The sequence below is a fragment of the Paracoccidioides lutzii genome, assembly GCF_000150705.2.
Source record: "Paracoccidioides lutzii Pb01 unplaced genomic scaffold supercont2.2, whole genome shotgun sequence".
Lineage (NCBI taxonomy): Eukaryota > Fungi > Ascomycota > Eurotiomycetes > Onygenales > Ajellomycetaceae > Paracoccidioides > Paracoccidioides lutzii.
Genome location: NW_015440948.1, coordinates 506,715 through 518,134, shown reverse-complemented (window position 1 = coordinate 518,134; position 11,420 = coordinate 506,715). Strand labels below are relative to the sequence as shown.

Sequence of the window (11,420 nt, the reverse complement as noted above, 5' to 3'; positions counted from 1 at the left end):
GATTAGACAAAAAAAAAGAGAGAACGAAAAGAGATCTCTGTACTGAACACCTTTGTGTGGCTTTCCTTGACTCGTTCCTTGGGCCGCCCCATTGTTTCTCCTCTCCTCTCCTCTCTCTTTATCTCAAATTTTTCCTTGGCTTGTTTGTTTGATTTTTATCAGCGGATTGTAGAACTTGCGCCAACATGGTGAAGGAAACCAAATACTATGACGTTCTGGGGGTATGTGGAGTGCTTGATCTCTCTCCCTCGGCTGCAAATTTTGTATGGGCATTTCAAAAAAAAAAAAAAAAAGGTAGTCCTAATCTCTTCTTCTCGACGAATAGGTGTCCCCAGGCGCGTCTGAAGCGGAACTGAAAACTGCTTATAAGAAAGGCGCTTTGAAACATCATCCTGGTATGTGACAGTCTTTTCCTTTCCTTCTTGCGTTTGTACAACAACAGTCTGACATAATCACCTTCACACAGACAAGAACGCACATAATCCTGAGGCAGCAGAGAAATTCAAGGCCCTTTCTCACGCCTATGAAGTTCTCTCTGATCCCCAGAAACGGCAGTTGTATGATCAATATGGTGAAGAAGGTTTGGAGCAGGGCGGTGCTGGTGGTGGAATGCAGGCAGAAGACCTGTTCGCCCAGTTCTTTGGCGGAAGCGCCTTTGGTGGCATGTTTGGCGGCGGAATGAGAGAACAGGGCCCCAAGAAGGCACGCACTATCGTCCACCCTCTCAAAGTCACCCTGGAGGATATCTACCGTGGCAAGGTTTCAAAGTTGGCGCTGAAGAAATCCGTCATTTGTCCTGGCTGCGAGGGAATTGGTGGTAAGCCAGGTTCCGTCAAGCAGTGCGTTGCCTGTGGTGGTACTGGGAAAAGAACTATGATGCGCCAGATGGGACCCATGATTCAACGATTCGTTGTTGAATGTACGGACTGTGACAGAACGGGACAGGTCATCAATGAACGTGACCGCTGCAAACGATGCAAGGGGAACAAAGTCATCATCGAGCGAAAAGTACTCCATGTGCATATAGACCGGGGTGTCAAGCCGGGACACAAGATTGACTTCCGTGGTGAAGGTGACCAGGCTCCAGGAGTTATAACAGGCGACGTTCAGTTTGAGATAGACCAGCAGCCGCATCCAAGATTCCAGCGCAAAGACGATGATCTCTTCTACCAGGCCGAGATTGATCTTCTGACTGCTTTGGCTGGCGGTACTATCAACATCGAGCATTTGGACGACCGATGGTTGACAGTGCAAATTGCTCCCGGCGAACCCATCACACCGGGTAAGTTTGCTGACATACGTTGGGCATAACTGCTTGCCCATCCCCATTGCCCCCCAACAAATATCAACACATCCACACATTTGCCATGCGCAAAGCAAGCAAAACAAATGAAATGACATGTCTGCTAACCAAATTCTCCCCTTCTCTCAACCCCACAGGCCAAATCAAACTAATCAAGGGCCAAGGCATGCCCTCCTACCGCCACCACGATTTTGGCAACCTCTACATCCAATTCAACGTCAAATTCCCCGAAAAGGACCAGTTGCAAAACATCCAGCTGCTCGAGCAAGTGCTGCCAGCGCGTCTGCCACAGCCACAGCCACCCGCCGACTCGATGGTGGAGGATTTTACACTTGAGGATGTCGAGGCGAGTGGGCAGGAGAGAGCGCATGGAGCTACGCACATGGGCGATGAGGATGATGATGAGATACCACATGGCGCTGAGCGGATGCAGTGCGCATCTCAGTAATTTTTCTTTTTTCCCTTTTCTTGTCTTTTCATTTTTCCTTCTCAATTTTTTTTCGGGGTTTTTTTACATTCCAATGGTTCAGTTGTGGGGATTGGTTGGGTAGTTAGTTAGGTTGCGGAAAGAAAGAAAGGATAGGAGGAGGCTTGTCTGCCCCTCCGACGGAGCTCTTGAATTTTTGCTTTTCTTTTTTCAGGTTCTTGTTCCCTATCTATTTCATCAGGGGTTTTTTTTTTCATTCGCTTTTTTCTCGTTCATTTTGTTTCTATTTCGTGTTCATTGCAAGAAATGGTTAGGGGTGTACTGTTCCTTTTTTCTAATTACTCATTTCCCTTTTTCCATTTCCACCCACGTTTTTTTTTTTTTTTTTTTTTTTTCCCTGCTCCTAAGGACCTCCTATTTGTTATGTCGCATTTGTCTCTTTTTCTTCTCTGTTCAGCTTCTCTTTTTGCCTTTTGCTCTCCACCTTCTCCTTTTTATTTCACTTTTTCTCGAAATGTCCATCGTATGTGGGGTCTCTTCTACAAATCTTATATGTTATGGATGAAATGAAATGGATGGATTAGACGGTTTCTCATTTTCTTTCTTTCTCTATCTTCACTCCTCTTTTCCCTGCTTTTAAATTAATCAATTTAAAAAAAAAAAAAAAAGAGAGAGAGAGAGAGAGAGAGAGAGAAGAAAAGAAAACAAAAGAGAAAGAAACTCTAGCAGCAGCCAACTTTATTTCCTTAATTCACACTTCAATTATTATTCTAGCAAGTTACGCAACAATTGATTCATAGATGTTTCTCTCTCTCTCTCCCTTTTTTTTTCTTTTTTTTTCTTTTTTTTTCTTTTCTTTTATCTGCTTTTTATTATGGAATAATTATAAAAACATTTCTAAACTTCTGTTCAACCGTTGCTGGCCTCATTGATCTTTAATTTTTCAACTGCTTCATATGTTAAATATATACGATCTTCTTTCCTCCCCCCCCGGCTTTTGTCTGCAAAAGCCAATGCAACCTTGCCCGTCCGTTCCTCCCAAAGACGCTGCGTGCTACATACATCAGCAAATTATGTTCTACGTATGAAGAAAGAATTGCAATAGTTGTTTTTTTTTTTTGGCTTTCTACATATCTAGTTTCTCTTACTTAATTGACGTTCTTTCTCCTTTCATTGCTTGGAAAACGAAGCGAAAGAGCGTATGATGGCACAGCCGTGCATGGACGGTTGCATTGCGTCCCATGGAACATAGAATGTCATTCGCGTGGGGAAAGTGAGTAAGAGAGGAGGTGGAGGAGGAAAAGAAGGAGGGTGCCTTGATTTATTTATTTATATATTTTACATATTTATACTTTTATGAACTTTCTGTACTGATTGCAAGATGCTACCGTCTGCATTATGTAGAGGAGGGGGGAGAAGGACTTTTTTCCCCTTAAATTCAGTCTTTCGGCCGACTCTATCAGCTTAATAGGTCCCGTTAGATGTTATTCATATAATTAAACACATTCAGCTATTCAAACATGAGATGCAAAGACCAGGGTCCAGGCTTCTGTCTGCTCTGTAAGGGGGGCAGAAAAGAGCATGCTTGTCTAAATATTTGTGTGTGGGCTGTACTACAAGAGTCGTCCTACCCATATTTTCTACAACGCCGGCCGGACAGGCTTGCATTCATGAAGGGTGCATTTGCGTCTTGGAGCTGAAGTTGGTCTCTGATAAGGATCCCAGGGTGGAACAGCAGCAAGGGGCGGAGGAAACCATCCATCCATGGAACAAGACTCCGTCTCGGAATCAGTCATGTGAACACATCTCTTTCTTTCGGGTTACTTGATATCCCCGATCCGGCACGCAGCTATATACATTAATTGATATGCTCACGTATTATCTGTATTTGGTCCGCGGCTCGGAATTCGGCAGGAGAAGAGTCTAAAAGACTTCTAATGTCAAATTTTGCCGCTTTGATATGCCGTGTAAGCATGCTTTTGCAGACAGTTCCACTTGCTGGGATCTGTGCAGACTGTGCTTGAACCAATTACTTCGTCTGCGTCATTGGTTTATTTCATCTTCCCCGTCTCTGGTTCCCTTCTAAAGACAACATCGTTGGAGAGGTTGCGTTGGGGTGGCGGGAGACATAATGGCATTGGAGTTTGGTTTTTCGGTTTCTAGGGGAGGATGCTGTGGAATGGAAACTCCATTGGGCCTGGACCTTATGGGCAAGTAGGGTATAGCAAGGGAATAAGATGAAAAAGGAGAGGCGAGAGCTGAAAGCATCGGGAAGACGGAGAGGGTTTGTAGTATGGAACAGTTGTTCAAACGGAATCTGGAGAGGAGCCACGAGACGATTAACGAGGAATGTCTATAGGACGAAAGAAGTGTGGCGGAAAATGAATAGAGGATGTCTGGGATGGAAAAAGGGAACATTCATGGGATAATCTGTCTGATGGGTAGATTGGATAGCACAGAAAATGCATACCTTGGTCACAAGTTTTATTATTGTTTCTATGGATGTAATTCATATCCACTTTACAAATGGAATTGAAGCACTGGTTGCATCTATCTCTTGCTCCCATCGTCCCTTTCTGGAAGATAGGATGCATAGGAGGATTGTATGGAATCTCCCATATAGCCTTTTCTCCATCACATTACCACATCCATGCCCGCAGTAATTTCAGTGGCTTTAGGATCAAGAAGACGGGGCTTGCGACCTTCCAAGTCTGGAGAGGCCACGCTTGTTGGGTAATTTCCGAATGTCCTTAATTGGATTTCCACGTTTCGTATCTCGTAATGTCAAATAAGAAGTAGATTCTTGCAAGGTTGTTCTGTAGGATGGAGGAGAAACAAGGCACCAGAGAGCCCAGAGATCTTTCAAAGATCTTCCATCGTGCATGAGACCAAAAGACGAAAGAGTTGGCGCCTTGAGACCTCTACGAGATCTATATGAAAATACGATACATTCCATATCAATATGAATTAAATAGTCTCATCAAATTCGAACAAATTTTGCTTGGGGCCCTGACAGCAGTTTTCTCTTCATGCAATCTCCTGTCTGCACAGCTGGATACCCCCACGCTTTGGCAGGGTAATTAGCTGGGCAAGGTCAGTCAATCTTATTTATTTAACGTTGCTTTTATCTGTTCTCTTGACCTTCATGGGCCTGGAGGTTTCACTGGATGCTCTGCAGAGTTGCCAAGCGCGTTTCCCTCTTCCAGGCTCCTCCCTCTCTTATCCGCCCTGTTCACTATGTATTTCCTAATTTTTCGCTTTCTCCATATGTCAAACTCTGCTTTTGAAGCAAGCTTGAGTTGCCCCAGAGCGCCTTCTTATCCCCTCATCTCCTCCTCGGGAGAGTGATGCCAAGGCGGGTTTCTGCAATACCAGCCCTGAAATGCTTGCTACACCACTAGAACAGGCAAGGATCAACCATTCCCAAAGCGTTGAGAGTCTGAGGCAGCCAGAGGAATGATCTTGACTCTTGGGAAGCATGGGCAACCTCGCATGAACTAAAACTATTTAGTTCCCCCTTCGTGTTGGCGCTTTGTCAAATTCTCCGCCTTGCTTCCGGCTGGATATCAAGCCAATAAATAGGACGACAGTCATCGGTGTTCTGCATGGTGGGGCTTTTCAATCCCATGGACATAACCTAACACGACGGTCTGCATGGATGCCATTCTGCTGGGTGCTAGGGCATGTTAGATGAGAATGATATCCACGTGCTGGTTGACAGACACACCGTGAAGTCCTCTGCAGATCGTCGAAGAGCACGGAGTACACGTGATAACTACACATGACATTTGTGCTGCAGCGCAGGCGATGATACATCAATATGACATAACTACTCGCTCAGAGCATCAAATCTGATGTTCAGATTGTTTCCTTTCCAGCCGCTGCCATTTCTGCTCCCTTTGTCAGATAATAAGATATTCAGATAGGCCGCGTACTTGTGAGCATGCCGCATATCGGCTTGTTCCCCCTTGAATCCCATCGCGTCGCCTGTACGTAGGTACGTTTGTCATCATCAGTCGTTGTTATGGCGTCTTTAGAAGGGGCCGTGATAGGCTGAACGCTGTGGTTCCCAATGCTAGGCCCGGCGCGGAATGCTAAGCGACAGCCGCCATAGTTCGCCTGACGGAATCCATGGATTGTTCCTCTCCAATGGCTTAAGTGAATATATATATATATATATATATATAATGAACCTTCGGGAGCAGACAACTCACTGGATGTAGTGAGTAGTCCATACCAAAAGCACACGGTACCAGCATTCGTTACTGCAACCCGCTCACTTGTGCCACGGTTTACATTACCGGTTAGCTGGTGGTTTCCACGGTTAGTTAACTAGGTGACGGTCGCATATAACAGTGGGCCTGTCCGCTCTCCACCAGGGGTCAACATAGCGCCCATTGATATCATAATCCAGGTCCAACCACATACATCTTCCCAAGGTTGTGCTCTCTGCCGTCTGCTGTAAACGCCAGGATTGGCCTTGCCAAGATACGATAACTTTGCACCACGAAAGCTTGAATGGTGGGCAATGAAGAAATTTTCAGTCAACTACATATTGGACTAGGTTAAAGCGGGCCTCCGTGGATAATTCCTAACGCTTCCATCTTTGACTCGTGCTCAAGCTCTAGCCTGCTCCTGGAATGCCGTCTGTGGCTTCTCCAGTCTGCGGAACGGGCGACAGATAATAATACTTGCGGATAAGGAGCTCGCACTTGATACGTTGATGCATACCTCGCAACTGAAGTTCATCCAGCCACTCCGCATTGCTTCATTTTTGTATGTTCGATCTAACTACATACCCTCCCATTGTGTTTGCGTGCGTGACCTTTCTGTTCAGCGAGCATTCTAATCATCAGTCCAACCGAACGAATTTAATGAACTGAGCGTGCGTGAGAATCTGATCTTGGCTGCGGGGTAAACCCATGGACGAACAGACAGAGGATCGACGGGAAAAGAGCCAAGATAAAACAAAGAGACAAGGATGTATGTAATGAGGTACATATCTCCCTCCACTGTCGGGATGGATTCAACGCACCTCCGCTGTGGGTTTCCGACCAGTTTCCCGCCTGGAAACATCTGTGCCCCCAGTAGCAATTTATCCCTGGATTATTTTTCAAGTTACGTCTCACACGTTAAATTTGGGGGTTCCTCCGAAGATTCTGAACTCTATCTTCGCCTTAGGAATAGCTTGTTCATGCAAACCTGCATCTTGCAACTTCGAACCCTTGTCCTAGAGCCTGGAATTGGAGCCTCTCCACTCGTTGACGATTGCGTGATGCCCTTCGAGCCTGTCGAGCTCGCTTTGCCAAATTGTATCATCAGCGCCATCGCCAAAAACACCAAATAAAATCTAAAAAGAGTCCCTCGTGTTTTATATTTTCTTCTTTTAACTCCCCCTTCGTTCCCTTCGTCCCCTTCGTTACTTCTGTTGCTCTGTCCCTTGCCGATCCCCACTATTAGCCGTCATTGTTTCTCGGGACATTCTCTTCTTGTCAGTTGGGATTGTTACTTGCGGGTGCTCTCCGTGCTGTTGTCTTCCAAACTTCGCTTATTTTTCCACCAGCTGAGCTTAGTGGAACATACAACGTTCTAACAACCATCAAATCCCAATTCTGACACCGTTCGTGGGATTTTGGAGCATTATTTGCTATTTGCTCCCCAGAAAAGCTTTTCTTCCCCCCTGTTCCCTTGGCGACCATCCACTTACGTTCACTCATATATATCTATCCCGGCAACCCCCCCCTCCACCTCGTCTTTACCCGACTCCTCCCTTCAACCATTCAACCATTGTTCCCTTATAGATGTTTCAATTATACCCCTGTTAGAACCTGCCTTTGACGTAATTCTTTGTCTGCTATTCAGACCTCAAAAGGGTCGATTCGTTCGTTGGTTGTTTTGCCTGATCCCTTGAGCTATCAAGAGGGCGGTATGGCCACACCAAAAGGAAAGATGACGACTAAGGTCGGAACTGTTCTTGCTAAAGGGCTAGGCATCAAAAAGGGCAATCATGATCCATTCGGATCCGATCCTGCTTACGGAGTGTCAAGTGTTTCTCTTGGTTCGGCAGGACCCTATGTTGAAGAAGAGCCAGACTCAGGTGGATGGCTGCGTGAATTGGTACCCGGGCGCCATCAAATTCTGCCATACTTTCTCAATCTCTTTCCGTTCTTGCGGTGGATTACCAGATATAACCTCCAGTGGTTTATCGGCGACCTTGTTGCTGGTTAGTTTTGTGTTATCCATGGGATATATTAAACCAAGAGGTCATCCGTATCTAACATATCCTGTAGGGATCACGGTGGGCGCAGTTGTCGTGCCGCAGGGTATGGCGTATGCAAAGCTAGCTGAACTGGAACCTGAGTTTGGGCTTTATTCATCATTCATGGGTGTCTTGATATATTGGTTTTTCGCAACCTCCAAGGACATTACAATAGGAGTGAGTTTTGGATCGTATCCTTTTACCGGCCTCGAATCTGACGTTTCTTCCCTTTTATTTTCTAGCCCGTTGCAGTCATGTCGACTCTTGTTGGTCATGTTGTCATCAAGGTCAAGAAGGTTCATCCTGAAATCCCAGGGCATGTCATTGCCAGTGCCCTTGCAGTCATCTGCGGCGGGATTGTCACTTCCATCGGCCTGATTCGATGTGGCTGGATCGTGGATTTCATCCCTCTGACCGCAATCACCGCTTTCATGACGGGCTCTGCCATTAGCATTGCGGCTGGCCAAGTGCCTTCTATGATGGGCATGAGTGGCTTCAACACACGTGACACCACTTACAAGGTTATCATCAACACCTTGAAACACCTGCCAGACACCAAAATCGATGCTGCTATGGGCCTGACTGCCCTGTTTCTCCTTTACCTTATCCGCTGGGCGTGCAGCTATGGTGCCAAAAGGAACCCTAGTCAGAAGAAGCTATTTTTCTTCCTGGCGACGTTGCGGACCGTTGTCGTTATCCTTCTTTATGTCATGGTCAGTTGGCTTGTGAACAGACACCATCGCAAGAAGCCGACCTTCAAGATTTTGGGCAACGTGCCTAGAGGTACGCAGTAGCTTTCCGTGTTTCATTGACCCCAAGACTTTTGTTGTTTTGCACACCTGTGTGTTTAATTGAAAACATGCATAGGAGCATAAGTCCTAACGAAAGAATAGGGTTTCAACACGCGGCTGTTCCCCAGGTTGATGCTAAGATTGTAAAGGCTTTCGCTGGGGACATCCCTGCTGCAGTCATAGTTCTGTTGATTGAGCACATTGCCATATCTAAGTCGTTCGGGCGTATCAACAATTACACCATCGATCCGTCCCAAGAACTGGTTGCCATCGGCGTTACCAACCTTCTTGGTCCTTTCCTTGGAGGATATCCTGCCACAGGATCCTTTTCAAGAACCGCCATTAAATCTAAAGCCGGAGTGCGCACACCATTTGCTGGTGTCATCACTGCTATTCTCGTTTTGCTCTCCATTTACGCGCTCCCGGCAGTCTTCTTTTATATTCCCAATGCGTCTCTATCTGCCGTCATAATCCACGCGGTAGGGGATCTAATCACACCGCCAAACGTCGTCTACCAATTCTGGAGAGTCTCCCCACTCGAAGTCGTGGTTTTCTTTGTCGGTGTCATTGTCACCATCTTTTCGACAATTGAAAACGGCATCTACTTTACCGTATGCGTATCACTTGCCATTCTCCTTTTCCGAGTTGTTAAAGCGCAAGGGCGGTTCCTTGGACGAGTCAAAGTTCATTCTGTGGTGGGAAACCAAACTTCTCCCTGCGGTGGGAAATATAACGGATTAGAATCGAGTGATGGAGTTCTTACCAGTACCAACCCGTCGTTCCGAAACATATTTCTTCCTCTTAATCATCTTGATGGTTCAAATCCTGAGATTGAAATTGAACAGCCTTCACCAGGTATCTTCATTTATCAGTTCTCTGAAGGATTCAATTATCCAAACGCAAATCACTACCTCGACCATCTCGTCACCACAATCTACAAACACACAAGACGAACAAACCTAGATAGCTACCCAAGTGCGGGCGATCGGCCATGGTGTGATCCGGGCCCTCGCAAGGGTCAGGTTGAAGAAGATCGTTCACATCTCCCCACCCTAAAAGCTATTATCCTCGACTTCTCCTCCGTCAACAACGTTGATGTCACCTCCACCCAAAATCTAATCGATGTTCGCAACCAACTCGATAAGTACGCTGCTCCCCAACCCGTCCACTGGCACTTTGCCCACGTCAACAACCGCTGGACCAAGCGTGCTCTCGTTTCCGCCGGATTCGGCTATCCAACCCCCAGCCCTGGAGGAAATATTCGATGGAAACCGATTTTCAGCGTTGCTGAGCTGGGCAGTAATCACACTGGCGATCTCGACGCGGGCCCCGAACAGCGAAATGACTCGTGGCAACCTAATTCGGGAAAGCAGTTCGATATCGAGGGAGTAGAACCTGCACCAGTTGAGAAATCTCCCCATAAAACAACTGCAAAGGACGTCGAAAATGGAAGCAGCGGGTCCGAGCACGAGGTTAGAACGGATTGGGATCGTAGACAAGGGTATATCGCTGAGAGCCGCAGGATTGCTGTTGTCCACAGTCTCAATCGACCTTTCTTCCACCTGGATCTTACCAGCGCGCTGCAGAGTGCTCTCGCAAATGCAGAGGCTTCTGCTGTTGCTACCAAGCTTCCAGATAGTTAGATAGGGGTTGGACTTCATTGATTCTTGGAAAAATATTCGCTTGAGCGATAACTCAAGTGCAAGGGAAAGGAACTATATATATTATCGTGATTCTAACCCGTGGCCTTTTTTTTAATACCCATCTTGCTGCTTTACTATTTAGTTTACATTATGATCAAAGCCACTGCCTAGATGCGTATGGGCTTATGTTTGGGGATCTTGTTTTATCGAATCTTCCAAGGGCTCCTTTGATGGTTTGAATTGATGTTGTCAAGTGCGTGTTTTATAAAATATCTTATTGTTCGTTGGCGATTGAATTTTCGTGCTTCCCTCTTTTCTCGATGCTCTAGTCCTTTGTCTGGGTAGGCCTACAACTCTGCTCACGGTCTATCCTCCGCCCGAATCTTCAGTCGTCATAACTCCCTTTTTAAACATTCCATGATTCTTTATGTTTCATTTTGTGTTTCTGTTTCTTCACCATTAGGACATGAAGGCGCTGTCCTTACAGATAAAGAGAAAGATTAACGATAAAATTTGGGTCGATAAATTTCTTGTAGGGTTTCTTTCCGATTTGTAAACTAGAAATTGGGCCTTCTTTTCAGACCGGACTTTTTTTCACATCCATTTATGTTACATAGATATAGATCGGCTGTTGGGGTGAGGGTAAAATAGAAGTGAGAAAAAGTTGAGAATAGAAAGGCTCCTACGCAATATATGAATTGCTATTTCAAATAACAGAATACATATCCCTATTTGAGTAGTCGGCATAAACCTCTCTCTCCTCAGCCGGCTGCTAGGTATATCAAAGTGTAGTGTTGGATCCAGACAGACTGCAAACCAACCACCCAGAACTGGGATTGAACATGGCGGTTGCGGTAATCGCGGCAAATCACTAACTTAGCCGAGATGCGACGACTTTAGCGGCGCCCAATATTTCTTCAACAACCTCTTGTTACAACCTAAGAGCCAACAGATTGATTAGGTATCTTCCCGTTCAATAACTTCTTATTCTTGTACG

At 45.9% G+C, this 11,420-nt stretch overlaps 3 protein-coding genes across 3 annotated transcripts; 2 read left to right on the top strand and 1 right to left on the bottom strand.

The window, feature by feature from the left end:
- Positions 1-185: 185 nt before the first annotated feature.
- Positions 186-1,751, top strand: PAAG_00797 (mitochondrial protein import protein MAS5; the record flags this gene model as incomplete). Its single annotated transcript, XM_002796892.2, has 4 exons — positions 186-221; positions 326-395; positions 467-1,282; positions 1,441-1,751. The coding sequence occupies 4 exons, from the start codon at positions 186-188 to the stop codon at positions 1,749-1,751; spliced, it is 1,233 nt and encodes a 410-aa protein (XP_002796938.1).
- A 3,897-nt stretch (positions 1,752-5,648) lies between these two features.
- Positions 5,649-6,494, bottom strand: PAAG_00796 (hypothetical protein; the record flags this gene model as incomplete). Its single annotated transcript, XM_015844140.1, has 4 exons — positions 5,649-5,883; positions 5,968-6,038; positions 6,159-6,278; positions 6,462-6,494. The coding sequence occupies 4 exons, from the start codon at positions 6,492-6,494 to the stop codon at positions 5,649-5,651; spliced, it is 459 nt and encodes a 152-aa protein (XP_015700921.1).
- A 1,164-nt stretch (positions 6,495-7,658) lies between these two features.
- PAAG_00795 (sulfate permease) lies at positions 7,659-10,423 on the top strand (the record flags this gene model as incomplete). Its single annotated transcript, XM_002796890.2, has 4 exons — positions 7,659-7,953; positions 8,021-8,166; positions 8,232-8,772; positions 8,883-10,423. 4 exons carry the CDS (start codon positions 7,659-7,661, stop codon positions 10,421-10,423), a joined length of 2,523 nt encoding a protein of 840 aa, XP_002796936.1.
- Between the last annotated feature and the right edge of the window lie 997 nt (positions 10,424-11,420).